The sequence below is a fragment of the Rhinichthys klamathensis genome, unplaced genomic scaffold (genome assembly GCF_029890125.1).
Source record: "Rhinichthys klamathensis goyatoka isolate OS25496 unplaced genomic scaffold, OSU_Roscu_1.1 h1tg001124l_1, whole genome shotgun sequence".
NCBI lineage: Eukaryota > Metazoa > Chordata > Actinopteri > Cypriniformes > Leuciscidae > Rhinichthys > Rhinichthys klamathensis.
This window is the reverse complement of record NW_026607355.1, coordinates 205674-224027: the sequence shown is the minus strand read 5'-3', so window position 1 is coordinate 224027 and position 18354 is coordinate 205674. Positions and strand designations below refer to the sequence as shown.

The following is an 18354-nucleotide window of genomic DNA, read 5'->3' as shown; positions in this document are numbered from 1 at the left end:
GCATTCTGTTTTCTGTCATGTGCCGTGCATGTTTGTGATGATGTAAGATGCATGCAAATACACAAGGGTTCGATAGAATCTAGTTGAGTGTGAAACCAGACCAACGCTGCGGGGGGCACCAGGAACAGTCTTGGACCGCAGCAAACATTCCCAGTGGAAATGTGACTTGACTTGACTAAGAGCAAAAAATAAATTAAAAATTAAAAAAGACGTTTCACGTGTCTCAGTAATTATGTTGTAGAAAACGTATTAGGATATGGATCACACTATCCAAATGCCCAAACTTTTTTTCTCCATTCCATTGTGAAACAAAGTTATGTTTCCAGATTGATACACTGAGCACAGTGGAGAATCATTATCTATTTATCCAATCCAATCAGGTGTGCTGATTATGTTGGTCTATAAACATTTTCTAAACGCATTCTAAAAACCCTCTGTACATCTTTTTGTGGAAACTGCCCCTTTATTTATTCTTATTAATGTGGTATCATGTTTCAGATTTCTTTAATTATGCTGCAGTTTCAAAATCTTTGGCTAATCTCTCTAATAAGAAAATTAATAAAAATAGAATAGAAATGTGTGAATACATTTTCTAAAAGATTTTCAATTTCGGTCATTAAACAACATGTGTAAATTTAACATTGTTTTTACACTGAACTAGTCCTCAAAACAAATTCGCTTTCTTAATTACTTTTCTAGCAGGCATTCTTTTCTATTCTGTAAAATAAAAATCTGACAGGCTAGTGAAAAAACAATTAACAGCAGTGTTATTTGTTTGTACATTTAATTTTAACTGATTATTTTGTTTTAGACAGAAGTCAGATGTAGTCATGGTCCTCTAGCTGTATGTTGGTTGGTGCTGACACCTGTGCTGCCAACCCAGCTCTGATGGTCGTGCCATTGCTCTCCTGATGAGGTGAGACATATCAAAGTGTCACCAACTTTCGAGTGTTAACTCGAACATAAACTTTCTTTGGGTTTTTTAACCCCATGCTAGATAAACAACTTCCTCTTAACCTGGGAAAATATTGATTTTAGATATCTTTTAAATATACCTTGTGAACACAGTGAAATATGTATAGCACAACATCTCTGTGCGTGCCATTTCCTCAACAGGATCACTCAACCATAAAGTCTAAGGCTGCGCCCGAAATCACTCTTGCGTAGGTACTTATTTTGAATAAATGATTACTTCACGACCACTAAAAAAGTACGATCTATACAGTATGAGTGTGTGTAGTATGAATGTAATCCGGACGTACTACATTTGCCATGTTGTCTTTATCATGTGACCTACAGCATCAGTTGCGTCACTTTCACATTCACTGCCATTCACAAATCCTCTCCCGTGGCCTCATGGGATAGTAAAGTGTCCATGGAATGTACACTTCAGAATCCAGTAGTAGGTCATAGGTCTTTTTTGCCTACTATTTAATGAGTACTGTGAATTCAGACATACATATTTTGTCACATACTGTTTTTCACCTACTATATTGTAGGGAAGTATGCCATTTCGGATCCAGCCTAAATCTCTGGCAGTCTGATTTGTCTATGTGGTCTCATTTGAGGATTGAGGCACAACCCCACCACCTAGTGGCTCACTCTGGGTTGGCAATTTACCAGAAATCATCTGCCCATGTGTTTTCTGTTCCTGATTTGACTGGTTTTGTCTCTGATTGGTTTTGCTGTTCAGCTGGATCATCATTTGCATTCTCACTGAAGAATTTATTCACAAACCTGGTGTTTCTTTTATATTGTGTTCCACCTGAATCTTCAATGGTCACAGAATTTCCCATGCCATGTAATGACCAGGAGATAAGGGATGATGCTGAGAGCAAAGCTTTACGAAAATCAACCACCATAATGTGGACTCATGCATTTTCTGTAAAGCTGCTTTGAAACAATGTGTATTGTGAAAAGCACTATACAAATAAAACTGAATTGAATTGAACAACAGTAGTATTGAAAAATGATGGTGGGTTTGCTCCACTGCCATGACACTCATTGTGAGAAATGCTGCAAGTGGAGTGATACAAATGGTAAAATGGTCCCCGTGTTGATACTACCTCTCAGCCAATAACAGGGCTCTCAAGTTTTATCAAAAGTTTGGAGTGAGATCTGTTAGGGGAGGAGCCACCCAAATATGTGTAGCGGCCCCTCGGCCCCACCAAATTTGCTAGAAATTTTTGCTAGTAGTAGTTTAATTTTGCCTATTGTTCTTAATTGACCAGCACAAATGAAAATAATAACAAATGGATTTATTCATCCAAATAAAATAAATAGTTTCATATATTTAATATATTTATCAAAAAATAAAAATAAATGTGGCCCCAAACGAGCCAACTGAACAGCAGTGCTCAATGTACATACTCAGTCATAACAACCTGCCATGTATGTCAAGTTGTGTGTGTGTGTGTGTGTGTGTGTGTACACATTTGGCTTATGAATGGTGTTTTGTGTTATGTTTGTTGCACATTTTGATGCCTTGATGACAGGGGTAGGGGGCTCCCACTTAAAGTACTGTGGCTCAAGGCCAGCCATTTTCACAGTCATGATAGATGATAGCGTTCCATCCAGAGCCAAACTGTTCCTAGTTTTGGTTTTGTTTAAACTAGGGTTGCCAACTTCCGAAAAGAAAAATGCGGGACATATTACTATATTTTGGTGATTTCGGTTTTGTTGACGGGGGGGGGGGGGGGGGGGGGGGGGGGGATCTCGCAGGCAAGGTCTCTCGCTCTCTCTCTCTCCGCGCTACACGGTTTGGCGCTGACGCACATACAGTAGGCTATGTTCTGTCTCGCATGCGCAGCTCTAGATTCTAGGAGATTTGAACTAATTTACGTGTCGTGTTGCTGTTGTATCAGTCAGATCAGCGTAGCACTCAATAATCGGGACAAGAGAGGTCCCGATCGGGACAAATAAATTAGGCCCAAAAATTGGGACGTCCCGGCTAATTCGGGACAGTTGGCAACCCTAGTTTAAACCCACCATGGAGAACACTCTCCCTGCATCTGCATGCGAGTGGGGAAGAACTAAAACCAGTTTGGCAATCGTAGACAGCCTTTTCTAAATCTGCTCCAAACGGTCACCTTTAAAGGGGTCATCAGATGCCCATTTTCTACAAGTTGGGATGATTCTTTAGTGTCTTCATATTAAGTTTGTAACATACTTTGGCTAAAATTCCTCAATGGTGTGCCATTTAGAACAGCTCTGTTCACAGCGACCCGTTTCGGTGCATGTCTCTTCAAATGATAATGAGCAACTGCCATGGGGCGTGTCAACACAAGACACGTAAAGTGCTGCCTTTGCAGTGTTTAGGCTTAGGCACTGCAAAGACAGTTATATGCAAACACCATATAAAAGTGAATTTTGCATCTGCATTGAGAGTTTTTGACTGCATCAAAAATAATTTAGCACGAAGTTGGCTATATTCCTCAACATCAGCTTTCACTGTCTTTGATCACAGGCAAGAGATTTCGTTCAGGAATCGTAAAATCGAAATGCTAAAAAAATAAATGAAGGGGTTAACATTACCTACTGCAAAACCCCATTCATCAGATCTTGCTCTTCCAACTTCCACTCCGAAAATACTTGCAGCGGGAACACGTAATTTTCCCGGAAACAACAAATTCTAATTTTTGATTGGCTGGTAGGTGGCATTTAACTCTGTATAACTCAAGACAGCAGCTATGAACTCTGCAGAGAACTTGCAAAGATGAGGCGCCTCATCCATTAATTGTATAGCGGGATAAGTTATCACTTACCTCTCAGCATGAGAAATACAAGGTGTGGCGTGTGAGCATGAACTGGTTGAAATGCGTGTGTCTCACGGTGAATGACTTGATAGCCCTGCAATAAGCAACTTTTGTAAAAAAAAAACTCAACTTGGTTGGGAAAACGGACTAGTGAGTAGATGAATTCCCTTTCGAGAATGGTCACTTCGTATTGCGTTGCTAATACGCAGTGGGGAAACTCCTTTCCTCGAGATTATTGAAGCCTATATTTTAAAACGCAGTACAGCTGCACAGCAAGCGTCTAGCTCGCCCATTGGCTGTGCTGCAGCAACTGCACATCCTATGACGAAACACGCGAACCAATCAGGCAGCTTCGCGCCTAAGCACGTCAGAGACTGGCTTATCAATACACGGTCCTACCATTTGGCCTGTCTCTAGCACCCCGTACATTAACGAAGTGCATAGATGCAACGCTTTCTCCCCTGAGACAACAGGGAGTGTGCGTGCTGAACTATCTCGATGACTGGCTAATCATGGCCCAGTCGAAGACCGAATTATGGACACACAGATCCTGGCTCCTCTGTCAATTGGAATGCCTCGGGCTCAGGATAAATTTTTCCAAGAGCAGACTGTCACCCACCCAGAACGTAACCTTTCTGGGCACAGTTATCGACTTGACACAGATGAGAGCCCGGCTCACCCCAGAGCGCGCTCTCTCTATCCAACGTCTAGTAGCTTCCTTGAGAGCAGGTGCGCACACGCCCCTCAAAAAGTTTCAGAGGCTTTTGGGCAGGGATGGGTAACTTCGGTCCTGGAGGGCCACTGTCCTACAGAGTTTAGCTCCAACTCTGAAAAAATCACCTGCCTGTAACTTTCTAGTAATCCTGAAGACCTCGAATAGCTTGTTCAGGTGTGTTTGATTAGGGTTGAAGCTAAACTCTGTAGGACAGTGGCCCTCCAGGACCGAAGTTGCCCATCCCTGCTTTTGGGTCTCATGGCCGCGGCATCGTCGGTACTCCAACTGGGATTACTGCATATGCGCCCCCCTACAGCACTGGCTGAAACGCCATGTGCCAGCCCATGCGTGGCGTTCAGGACGCCTGCACATCACAGTGAACCAGGGCTGCATAAGAGGAAAACCCCAGACTGGTACCAGTCTGGCGTGACTATGGGTGTGGCCTCCAGGATGAAGGCAATCTTCACGGACGCCTCCAACCTAGGCGTTGCACGAGGGGGTAAGCCTGTCTCCGGCCTCTGGTCGAGCCCGGAGAAGAGCTTACATATAAACTGCCTCGAAATGAGAGCTGTTTGTCTAGCCCTCAAAGCGTTTCTGCCAGACCTGAGAGGGCACCACATCTTGGTCCGCATGGACAACATGTCGGTGGTGTCCTACATAAATCGCCAGGGTCAGATCAGCCAACCTGTATATCATGGCCAGAAACCTCCTCCTTTGGGCACAAGCCAACCTGCGCTCCCTGAGAGCTGCTCATGTCCCGGGCATCCAAAATCTGGGTGCGGCCATGCTGTCTCAAGACAACATTCCCCCGGCGAGTGGTCTCTCAACCCACAGACGGTCTGCCTGATCCGGAGTGTGTTCGACAGGGCAGAGGTCGACCTCTTTGCCTCAGAGATCAAACACTCACTGCACAATGTTCTTTTCAGAGAACAGGGACGCACTGGCCCATCCCTGGCCCAGACGCCCGCTCTATGCGTTTCCTCCCGTCTCGATGATTCCTCAGGTCATCGAGCGGATCAGGGACAGCAGACGCTCAGTCCTCCTAGTAGCCTCCCTCTGGAAGACCCAGGTATGGTTCCCAAAGCTGGCGCAAATGCTGAACACAGCCCCCTGGCCTACACCAATGAGGAAGGATCTCCTCACGAAGGCAAATGGGCAAATGGGAGGGTTTGGCACCCTCGCCTCGACTTGTGGACCCTTCATGTGTGGCCCCTCAACGGGTATCCTGGGACCTCCCAGAGAGGGTCTTGAATACTATCACTGAGGCTAGAGCACCTTCTACGAGGCGCCTCTATGCTCTGAAGTGGTCGGTATTCACCAGCTGGTGCACAGCTAGAGACCTCGAACCCCAGATCATGAGAGGTATCAGTGGTACTCTCCTTCCTGCAAGAGCTTTTGAACACGGGACGCACCCCATCCACGCTCAAAGTGTATGTGGTGGCCATAGCAGCCTACCATGCTCCTGTGGCTGGCCAATCACTAGGGAAAAGCGACCTCGTTGTTCGCTTCCTCAAGGGGGCCAGGAGGATGAATCCCCCTCGGCCCCCTTCTATGCCGGCATGGAACCTCTCCATGGTCCTTGGGGCCCTGAAGGGTCCCCCATTTGAACCGCTTCAGTCGGCTGACCTTAAGCCACTTTCGCTGAAAACTGCTCTCCTATTGGCCCTGGCATCAGTTAAGTGAGTAGGCCACTTGCAGGTGCTCTCCATGAGCCCTTCCTGCCTGGAGTTTGGGGTTGGTGATTCCAGAGTCACCCTCAAACCAAGACATGGCTACGTACCCAAAGTGCTCTCAAATCAGTTCAGAGCGGAGGTTATCACATTATCAGCACTTCCCCCCTCGGAGAACGACGGGGAAGCTAATTTGCTCTGTCCCGTCAGAGCCCTTAAAATCTACCTGGAGCACTCTACACCGTACAGGCAGTCGGAACAGCTTTTTGTATGCTTCGGCGGCTGCACCAAGGGGTTACCGGTCATGAAGCTGAGACTATCGAGATGGAAAGTGGACGCCATCTCTCTGGCATACGCTTCGGTGGGCCAGGTTTGTCCCATTGGCACTAGGGCCCACTCCACAAGAGGCATGGCTTCTTCGAGGGCCTGGTCTAGTGGTGTTACAATTGAAGACATATGTGCAGCGGCCGACTGGTCCTCGCCGTCCACATTTGTTAGGTTCTACAACATGGAGGTACCTTGCTTGCAAGCTCGAGTCCTCTCCATATGATAAGTAGACCCTATGGCCGTCCGGTCTTTCAGTCTAACACGATTTACTGTCCATAAGCACAAGTCTGTCCTAGGAAATCTCAGGTCCGGTCCCCATTCATATTCTTGTCGGGAGCTTTTATAATGGTTTGTGTCTTACTGTGGACCTCGGGTTGTTTTCCTAGGCTCCAGTTGGGATGGAGTCAGTTGCTAATAGTGCTGCGTTTTACATTCCGTCCCCACTGCGCATTAGCTCCGCAATACGATCAAGGCATTTGTCGATCGGAAAGATGTTTTTGTCGTCCTTCCTACGGGATTCAACATACGTCACTTACTCCTTTGCTCTGATTAGTTGTAGGTCTATCCAATTGAGTGCAGAGGCATTTTCTTTCCTGGTTCGGTTGAAACAAGCCCCATAATCACAGCCCAATGGAGCAGCATCAGACTCACATTCTGACTAGAATCTGAGTATGACGACGTCAGGCTATTGCTGGACTGAAGCACGGGCTCTACTCTTCAGCACAATGGTGACCCACAAAACTCAGACAACAGAAACACTTTAAATCCCAACAGAATATTAAACACTAGCATAGCTCTCAAGATCTCAGCAGAGGAGGGTTAAACAACAAAAACAGCTTTACCAGCTTCACTTATTACTAACAGTTTGACTTTATTTCTGTCATACATCTACAGAAGTACTTTGAGAATCAACAGAGGTTTAGATGTGGATGATTTATTGAAAATAGTATAATGTTATATATAGTTGGGCTCTTGAATTTATAACATTAGTTTTTCTCTGCCTGCTGTAACTGTGTGTTTATAAGACCAAAGCCATAAAACGATCCAAGATAAATTCTGGGGATAATTTGTTGGGTATTTATTTATGGTGACATAATCATCATTAATTATGAGTCACAGATCAAAAGTGTGTTAGGTGTATTTTTAATATTGTATTATAAACATTGCGAAACTATGAAGAGAGATCTAGCACTGTTATTGTAAACATACGTTTTTGAACTCACACACAGACATCAAGAATCAGCAGATGAATCTCAACAATGGTGACATGCTTCACGCTGCAATGCATTCTGGGCACCACCGTAGTATAAATCTCATCCATGGTTCCCAAAATGCATCGCAGCATGAAGCATGTCACCATTGTTGAGATTCATCTGCTGATTCTTAATGTCTGTGTGTGATTAATGTAATTAATGATGGTTTTATAAATAGAAATAAATGCAGTCTATCACTGTCCCAACACTCTTTTGTGTCTTTGTATTAGCAACTTAAAACTTTAAATAAAACATCCTTGAGAAATTTAAGGTGATTGTTTTCCATGTTTTCTAAGTGCACTCAACTAATTACATTTTACAGTGTAAATATATTGTAAATAATTTTTTTAATATATGAAAAGCAGAAATTCCTTATGTATTGTTCAATGTATTGTAATATATAACACATTATATTAACGCAATATAATATTTTTCTGTGTATTTACACCATATACTGTGATATATTGATTATAAATATATGGAAATATTTATTTTTGTTCCGTAAGGTTTAACAACTCCAATTTTGTCAGGTCCCTTTACTGTTTGCATCCGTATCACATGGGATTCATGCAGTGGAGAGAGTGGTTTGCTCCTTTCATCGACGTACACTTTTTGCATTTGTCTCTTTTTGGAGAGTTGAGCTTTGTCTTTCACTGTAAATGGTAAATGGACTGCATTTATATAGCGCTTTCACAGACCCAGTGGCCACCAAAGTGCTTTACATTTTGCCTCACATTCACCCATTCACTCACTCATTCATACAGGGTGTCAGCCATACAAGGCGCCATCCAGCTCGTCGGGAGCAGCTGGGGTTAGGTGTCTTGCTCATGGACACTTTGACACTTGGTCAGGTGGAACCCGGGGATTGAACCACCAACTTTCCAGTTTGTAGACAACCTACATGAACCACTGAGCCACTGCCGCCATGTCTCTTTGAACTTGGCTTTAGCATCTGCTTACAGATTGGTACGCGTTACCTTGGACATCAATCTCTGTGCCGGTGAACCCAGTATCTTATATCGAAGAATGTTGCGGATGTTTAACAAATTCAGATACAAGTCTGTCCCATCCCTCTTAGTGGTTTCGATAAGGCCCTTTGCACTACGAACGGCTCTTTCTGTGAGACTGTTCACCCAGGGATATAGGGACTGCTAGTGATATGACAGAAATCCCATGAACTTGCAAAGTCTCTGAAAACCTGGCTCGTAAACTGGGTGCCATTGTCAATGATTAGCTTCTGGGGAATACCGTGCACAGAAAAGAGCCTCTTCAGTCTGTTGATGGTGTTTTGTTTCAGACAAGGTTTTCAGTGGGTTTATTTTAAACCAAACCAGCACTAGGTACTGTTGGCTGTTCCAGTCACATATACCAGCAGCAACAATGGACCAAGGCAGTTCGGGGATCTCATGGAGGTGCAATGGCTCTTTTTGTTGATGAGGTTTCAAAGCATTGCATACGCTGCAAAACTGCACAAAGTTGCCAATGTCCCACATAGCAACATTGTGTCGGCCCAGATCCAGCCCACATCTGGCACACATGGAAAGATGATCTGGCCCACATGCAGCGTGGAATGACGGCCCTTGGGTGGCTCACTCCTGTTTGCCAGATCTGGGCCACAAGCAGGCCATAGCAACGCCACATGTCAGCCAAAAGCAAAGAAATAAACCAGAACTGAACCTTATCTGAGCCACACAATCTGTGTATATTAAATATGGAGTCATCTCAGCCTTAATAAGCCTGTTAACAAGCAGAATCACTGAAGGAAAGAAGAGAACAGAAAAAGAGACGAGCAGAAACACAAGAACTACAACTGACTTCAGCCACAGCCTTAGATGAAATCAGCTGAAGAGAAAAGAAGACATTAAATCTCTCAAGATCTCAGTAGAGGAGGAATAAACAACTCCACAAACAGCATTACCAGCTTCACTTATTACTAACCAGACTGACTCGGGTGTTTCTGCTGTGGCTGCTGCCGGTGCACGGCGGCTTTTCCCCCTTGCACACACTACGTTAACACTCATAGGCCCACTGCGGCGCAGCCAGCACCTTCATGTGTTGCTAGGCTATTTTACTGATTTGTCAGATTTTGAATGCTTTGTAAGAGTTAAATCACTTTCTCTGAGCAACACTCTTCTCACGCTATCATTTTCTATGCCACACACCAGTCTGTCTCTGATTAATCGTCTGTGAGTGCACCAAAGTTACACGTTTTCGCTTTATTTCTCAGCGTACTCAGGTAAGCCTCATGGTTTCTCATGGTTTTTAATTTCTGGTGTTAAACAAATGTCTCTCCATCGTCATGTTTGTCTCCAGGTAGCATACTTCTCTGAATCTCTGGATCCTCTCTTGACTCCACTGGTGTAATCACATCTTGCCCATTAGCACCCAGTATCGCTGGAGCATATGTGAATGAACGCTCTCTTTCAATCTCCTATGGTCCCGCAAGATTGAGGAGTATGTAGGCTTTAATTTTAGGCTTTTCGCTGTGGGCTGCGGCGATAAATATGTCGAATTCCAGTTCAAATTGTTCTCCAGTTTTCTGCCATGTTGCCATTGAAGATCAGCGGGTCTGGCTGTCGAAATCCTTCCTCTTCTATTCTCTTCCTTTATTGATTGTATTAACTTCTGACACCATGTAGTTCCTTAAACACATCTCAAGTGTTTGTATGTCTTAACTAACTGGATGGCACATCATCAGTTATCTACCCTTCCATTCTTGACTGAACCCCTATCATGACTACATATCTGTTTTATCAGGATGGAGTGACTGTGATGGGCCATCCCATACTCAGAGGGGCAGGAGGGAACAGGCTGTCCTGTTCTCCTGCTATAAAGCTCTGTGTCCTGCACGAGCGCCACTTCATCTGATCTCCTCACAATGAACGATATCTACAAAGCAGCGGTGAGTCTATGCAGTTTTTCATAGAACTTTCTTGGATTGAGTAAAACAATATGTAAAACAATGCATTAAATCTAGACGTCCTATAGTGTTAAGCATTCAAAATACTTATACTTTTAATGAATAGTTGTAACTACAGTTATATAATACATTGTATTACAATGAGTGTGGTATTTAATTTGTTGTCTTGACGCTTTCAGACATCTCTGCTATTCATTTAACCCTATAGCTAATTGAGTAAAATCAATTAATCAGAATTGCCTGAATGTAAGTCATAGAATGAATGTACCTTTCAGATTAATCTTTTACTTTGCGTTGTCTGTCGATTTTTGAACTAAATTGTCAGAACACAATTTGAAATAGAATGGTTGATTTAGTTTTTTACATTAATGACACTTAAAAAGGATATTATCATCCTAAACATGCTAAACTTAAATCTATGTTACAATTTAAAAGTAAATGTACACTGATGCACTTAAGAGGGGCATCATATCTTACCCTATTGTAACACATGACATTTGGTGTTGTTGATCATGTGTTGTAATGCACTCTACCATTTAAATGTAACCATGCATAACCATAAATGTTTATTACAGCTGTGGTTAAAAATTATTCATGAAAACATAATCATCATAAGGAGTATTATAAGGCTTATAATATAATTATAAGGCTCCCATATATAAGGATTTATACAACTACATATTAATGTTCAAAATAAAATACCATATTATATTTTCTATTGCAGCAACAATGACTGGGAATCATATTATAATGTGCATAAATTAGGCATCACTCAAGCAGCCAACATAATGCCGTAAGCTTAAAAAGACAGCTCAAAATACCTAGACTCTTGAGCATTATCAGAGTTAGATAGGAGCCACTCGAGAGGCCAGAGACACTATCGTTCATGACTACACATGGAGCACCGCCTCCCTCCCACGGCTAATTTTGGCATGCTTTACTCAGCCGTGCGTGTGTGTCTGCATGCTGGAGAAGCAGGCGCTTAAGATAAAACACTCAGTCAGATTCCAGAATTTTGTGTGTGTGTGTGTGTGTGTGTGTGTGTGTGTGTGTGTGTGTGTGTGTGTGTGTGTGTGTGTGTGTGTGTGTGTGTGTGTGTGTGTGTGTGTGTGTGTGTGTGTGTGTGTGTGTGTGTGTGTGTGTGTGTGTGTGTGTGTGTGTGTGTGTGTGTGTGTGTGTGTGTGTGTGACAGACAGAGAGAGTGAGTCCTGGTAAACCCTATGTCCCCACAAGGATGGCAATATCCGAAATCCATTTTGGACATTTTTGGTCCCCATGAGGAAGACAGCTTATAAATCATTCTCAGTGATGTTTTTTGTTGATGTAAAAATGTTTTCTGTGATGTGTAGGTTTAGGGGTAGGGGTTAGGGAATAGAAAATACAGTTTGTACAGTATAAAAATCATTATGTCTATGGAATGTCCTCATAAAACATGAAAAACACACGTTGTGTGTGCTTGTGTCTGTGAGTGTGTGTGTGTGTGTGTGAGGAGCACTAGGTTATCTCCACTGATCTCTGTCTGAGATATACATGAGACTGTGAGTCTGGGAAGAACATCCTGATACAGGTTTATGTGTCACATCAGTCTGGTGGTTTGTGTTGGATCCCACATGGAACTACAGTAACTCTAACTTAAGCAGCTGTCTCATGAGTTAGCTTTGCTGGATTACACATCCATTGTTGGGCCACCTCATATCATGTCCTTTATATGCGGTTTGTTATTTTTAACTCTGATGAACCTTTATCTGTACACTTACTCACCCTTAAGTTGAAAAACCTGTAAAAATGTCTATGTTCTGCTGTACACAAAGGAAGATATTTGGAAGAATGTTTGTATGTCAACTTGATGGTAAGTAAATGATGACAGAATTTTCATTTTTGGGTGAACTATCCCTTTAATATCTTAACTTAATAGTAAAAATCTAGTAATTTGTATTATTCACATAATATGGCGTAGTTACTCAGAAAACCTAAGTTCAAATTAACTGGTTTGAGAGACATTTTATCAAGCAAAATGGGATTTTGAGGTGGGGCAATAGACTAGACTTTTTTCACTCATTCAGTTATCTTTCTCTAGTTGCATTCACTCATTTCCCAAAGTCATCTTGAATGTTGAATTGTCAATACAACTGAAAAATTTGAGAAAACATCACATAAACTGACTTCATAAATTAAATGTTAATTTTCCTAAAATGTTTTTTTTTTTAACTCACCATTATGGTGATTGGTGTTCCCTTTGGTTGGGCACTTGAAACGTAAATTATATTATTTTAATTCTCTTTCTATTGATGCAATAAGAGATCACAGTTATGTTTTCAAAGAAAGGGAAATAATAAATAGGTTGCTTTTAAAAGGTGGTCTAACTTCTGACTAAATCATTAACTTGTCACTTGCGTTGATGTAATCCATCTATATTTGTGGCAATTCCTCACAGTTAACCATGCTTGAGTCACTCACAGACTTCAACATTCAGTATGCAAAACACAAAAATGGTCAAGTCAAGTCACCTTTATTTATATAGCGCTTTTTACAATACAGATTGTATCAAAGCAGCTTCACAGTGATAACATGAAAATAATACAACAAAGTTTGTTTCTAGAAAACAATTGCATCAACGTCCACCTTAAGCAAGGCAGATCAATAATATTGTTGAATATTAAATGTCCCCAACTAAGCAAGCCAAAAGCCAAGGCAACAGTGGCAAGGAACCAAAACTCCATCAGGGGACAGAATGGAGAAAAAAACCTTGGGAGAACCCAGACTCAGTCGGAGGGCCAGTTCTCCTCTGGCCAACGAAGGAACAGTGTATGATTCGGGCAGCATTACAAGTCAGATTGGATCGGAACATTTAGAGTATTTATACATTTCCATCTGGTTGGAAGTCAAAGTAATCACGCCGGTATGGAAACGAGTTGTTGAGGATCAGTGCCGATGGCTGTCGTGTCGATGAGGCCTTCACAGAGCTGATGAGGCTGGCACTTCAGGATGAGTTGGGATGGGTCCAAGCGCAGGTCCACCATAGAGGGTCCCTCGGGATAAACAGAGAGACTAATATTAGCGTAGACGCCATCCTTCTTATGATGCAGCAAGTACATCAGGATTTACGGGAAGTGTTCCCGGTTCCAGCTAATCTAAACTATGCAGCCTAATTTTGAATTAAGGAAGTCTATAGTGTGTTATGTGTATGCTAGGCCAAAGAGATGTGTTTTTAGTCTAGATTTGAACTGACAGAGTGTGTCTGCTTTCCGGACAATATTAGGAAGATTGTTCCAGAGTTTTGGTGCTAAATAGGAAAAGGATCTACCGCCTGAAGTCGATTTTGATATTCTAGGTATTATCAACTGGCCGGAATTTCGAGAACGCAATAGACGTGAAGGACTATAATGCGTTAAAGCAGAACTAAGTAGAAATTCCGTTTTTGTCAAACAGTGACCCCTAGAGTCGCTGTGGAGTACTTGTACTGTCGTAAATAGCACTCACGCAGAGATGGCTCTGCACTCACGGCCGGATCCCCTCCCCCTGTACACCGGTAACGTGTAACGAGTGGAAATAAGGTATGGCCCCTTTAAGAGCTGCGCGCGCCCAACACCACATGTATACGGCGCCGGGTTATTTCTGTTTGATGCTCATTTTATCAGAATTTTATCAGATCTGTTTTTTGCCGTAAAGCAATTCGTTACCTCGCGAGACCTGATATCACACGATACTTCCTAACACTGAGGCCGGCGGCTCGCCGGCCCAAAGTTGCAAGGGTGGTTTTGCGGCTCACAGGCACCAGGGGGGTGCAAGACGACCACCATTCAACACGAAATCAGTAATATAAACATTACAATGACTCCAAAGCTGTTCGGTTAAAGGTAGGGTAGGTCGTTTTTGGTCTAAAAAACTTTTTCCCAAATTTGTTTAAACTTTCTATATATATCAATGCATAATTAAAATGTAAGTACTCTGATAAAAAGAGTATAAAAATCGAGTGACTCTAGACCGTTTAATCTGCACTAAACACAGCTCATTATTTCCTGCCGGGACGAAACAAAGGATTGGCTTAGGCGACTGTCACTCTCTCGCAACCATGGCAACACCCCCGCTGCTACATGCGCTGCCCACATGCGCGCACTCGTTTGACTCGAGGAGGGTAAGAGACTAGTAAGAGACACAATTACATGCAAAACACGGCGTATATGTTATGAATCTTACACGAAATTCACCTTCATCACAGTGAAACTGATTGTAATGGGAAAACGTGTATCAATGCAACCTGTTTTTAGCTTTGCTTTATGTTACTAGCTCGTTAACGAATCAAACTCAATATATTTTAAACTTTACCAGTATCGATATGCTAGCTTGATAGTGAGTACTAACAGCCATGTTAGTTGTTTATATTCATAATGATAAAGTTAGGTATTTTATTACATGTGAGTCTGACATGATGTCACTACATGCACTGCTCCTCTCCGCTCGGCGCTGGTAAGCGCGTCCTCCAGCTGTGAGCTGTCGGCATCGCGCGTTCATGTGTTTTGGGGGCGTGGTTTTGGAAGGAGCCCAGAATGGAGGGGGTGGAAGTGAATGGAGATAAGTAGCTGTGTTTATTACAGCCCTGAGAGGACTACAGACACTCGATTTTTATACTCTCTTTTCCAGAGTACTTACATTTTAATTATGCATTGATATATATAGAAAGTTTAAAAAAATTTGGCAAAAAGTTTTTTTTTTTATCCTACCTACAATACCTTTAAGGTAAAAAAGTTACTTAGTTCACCTTTAAGAGCTCGCTCAAGTACTGGGGAGCTAAACCATTTAGTGCTTTGTAAGTAATCACCAATATTTTAAAATGTTTACGATGTTTAATAGGCAGCCAATGCAGTGTTGACAGAACCGGGCTAATATGGTCATACTTCCTGGTTCTGGTAAGAACTCGAGCTGCTGTGTTTTGAACTAGCTGTAGTTTGTTTATTAAGCGTGCAGGGCAACCACCCAGTAGAGCATTACAGTAATCTAGCCTTGATGTCATGAACGCATGAATTAATTGTTCCGCATTTGTCAATGAGAGCATATGGAGTAATTTAGATATATTTTTAAGATGGAAAAATGCGGTTTTACAGATACTAGACACGTGACTTTCAAATGAAAGATTGGTATCAAAGAGCACACCCAGGTTCCTAACCGACGACGAAGACTTGACAGAGCAGCCTTCAAGGGTTAGACAGTATTCTAGGTTATTAATTACCAATAATTAGAATCTCTGTTTTTTCAGAATTTAGTAGTAGGAAATTACTTTTCTACTTTTTCCAGTATCTTTGACAGAAAAGGCAGATTCGAGATCGGCCTGTAATTGACTAATTTTGTATGATCAAGTTGCGGTTTTTTAACAAGCGGTTTTATCATAGCCAGCTTAAAGGTTTTTGGTATGTATCCTAGAGACAAAGACGAATTAATGATAATAAGAAGAGGTTCTATGACATCTGGAAGCATCTCTTTCAGTAGCTTAGTCAGAATGGGGTCTAACATACAAGTTGTTAATTTAGATGAATTAACGAGTTTGCAAAATTCTTCCTCTCCTATAGCAGCAAATGAACCAAATTTTTCCTCAGGGAGACTACAATGCACTGATGCGATACTGTAGTAGACGGTTGCATAGTTATAATTTTGTCCCTGATATTATCAATCTTATAAGTGAAGAAATTCATAAAGTCATTACTGCTGTGTTGCTTGGACACTTCTGGGCTTGAAGCTTTCTTTTTCGTTAGTTTAGCCACTGTTTCAAATAGATACCTAGGATTATGTTTATTTTCTTCTAATAGGGTTGAAAAATAAGCAGATCTAGCAGCTTTTAAAGCCTCTCTGTATGCAATCGAGCTCTCCTTCCATGAAATCCGAAATACCTCTAGTTTAGTTTTCTTCCAGCTACGCTCCATTTTTCTGGCTGCTCTCTTAAGGGCCTGGGTGTGCTCGCTGTACCACGGCGTTGGATTATTTTCTTTAATCTTCTTTAAGCGCAACGGAGCAACTGCGTCTAAAGTGCTGGAAAAGAGAGAGTTAAAAGTTTCTGTCACAATATTGAGTTCTTCTAAGCTATCCGGGATGCTGAGATGATGAAACTGATTAGGAAGATTATTGATAAAGCAATCTTTAGTGGCAGAAGTTATAGGTCTAACATATTTATAACACGGAGTCAGCTTTGCTGCTTTGGCTAAGTGAAGTTTACATGAGACTAGTTAATGATCTGAGATGTCATCGCTCTGCTGCAGAATTTCAACGGCATCAACATCTATTCCATGTGATAGTATTAGATCTAGAGTATGATTACGACAATGAGGTCCTGACACGTGTTGTCTAACTCCAATTGAGTTTACAATGTCTTTAAATGCCAATCCCAATGCATCTTTTTCATTATCTACATGTATATTAAAATCACCAACAATTAGGACTTTATCTGCAGCCAATACTAATTCTGATAGAAAGTCCGCAAATTCTTTGATAAAGTCTGTATGGTGCCCTGGTGGCCTGTATAAAGTAGCCAGCAGAATTCTCAAACGTGATTTATCATTTACACTATATATTTTTACATTAAGCACCAATACTTCAAAAGAAGTATATTTAAAACTAGATTTCTTAATGGTTTTGAAGATATTACAATAAATTACAGCAACAATGGTAATAATTAAATGTTATTTATTATATTTTCATTGTAACAATTACAATTTGATTTGCTGTTTCTTGTTGTGCTACTGCTGACACAAGACAGCAAATAAAATTGCCAAATAAAACAAACAAACAAACAAAAAATAGTACAACAAAGCAATTGCATTATTTATTCATGCCGCAATGCACTCTGGGAGTCAATAATTCTGAGTAGCTATGCTGAGTCAAGAGTAAATCTAAAGTAAATTATCAAGTAATCTCTACAGTTCTTTCTTAGTTACTAGTACTCTCCTGTTAGTGAACTATACTAACTAAGCATTTGTCAGTACAACATACTATTCCTATTTCACGTTACTTAGTTTGTTTAAGGAAATAGGTTTGCATGCTTTTTTAAGTTAGACTAACTAATTCGATTTTACAGTGTAGTGTGTAATCTGCAAAATAACTTGGATCAAACCTAAGTCTTTGTATTTTAATAAAATATGAGTTTGGACTAAAGGAAACCTGTTTTTAATGGGAACACAACTTCGAAATATGTTTTGGCAATTTACACAAACATGGTACACATTTAACCCATACATTTTCCTGGTTGGAACATTGAAGTGTGAAGCATTTGAGCAGAGTCCTACTTATTAATTTCATTCTTTTTTTTCTTTTTCTTTTTTGTGGTAAATTACTTATTGCCCACACATGCAAAGTTGATTACACCATTAATTAATAATTGACATAATTCCTTGTTTGTATAGGAAACACAGGTATAAAGTATTTTATATTATTTAAGCATCTGGAACCTTTTGATAACTGAGTTGAGTTCAACCAACCTGAAAAACTGGTTTTATTGAAGCATAACTGCCAGTAGATCCTGATTTCTCCAGCAAAGAAAAACTACTTATGTTTGATATAATCTTTTTTGTTTTATTTTATGAAAGTCATTTTGTGCAATAATGCACTTATCTCATCACTGTCCAAAAGTGGTTATTTGATGTTAATAGATTATATTCACTAACAATACCCTTGCCACAGATCGGACATTCTAAATTTAGATTTTTAAAATACAGTACACTATGGGGAT

The 18354-nt window shown here is 41.3% G+C and overlaps 1 protein-coding gene and 1 long non-coding RNA gene across 3 annotated transcripts in view; one reads left to right on the top strand and one right to left on the bottom strand.

The window, feature by feature from the left end:
• Positions 1 to 18354, top strand: part of tnnc1a (troponin C type 1a (slow)) — a 49144-nt gene that overhangs the window by 13004 nt on the left and 17786 nt on the right. The window contains exon 1 of one of the 2 annotated variants that reach the window (XM_056244844.1): positions 10545 to 10622. The exons of the other annotated variant lie outside the window; for it this stretch is intronic. Coding sequence (XP_056100819.1) covers positions 10599 to 10622 — 24 coding nt within the window. The 5' untranslated portion in view covers positions 10545 to 10598. Of the gene's footprint in view, positions 1 to 10544; positions 10623 to 18354 lie in introns of those variants that run through there. 2 annotated transcript variants of the gene reach the window in all.
• The window catches only part of LOC130079547 (uncharacterized), a 36048-nt gene that overhangs the window by 14340 nt on the left and 3354 nt on the right, over positions 1 to 18354 (bottom strand). The gene's annotated exons all lie outside the window — the stretch shown is intronic.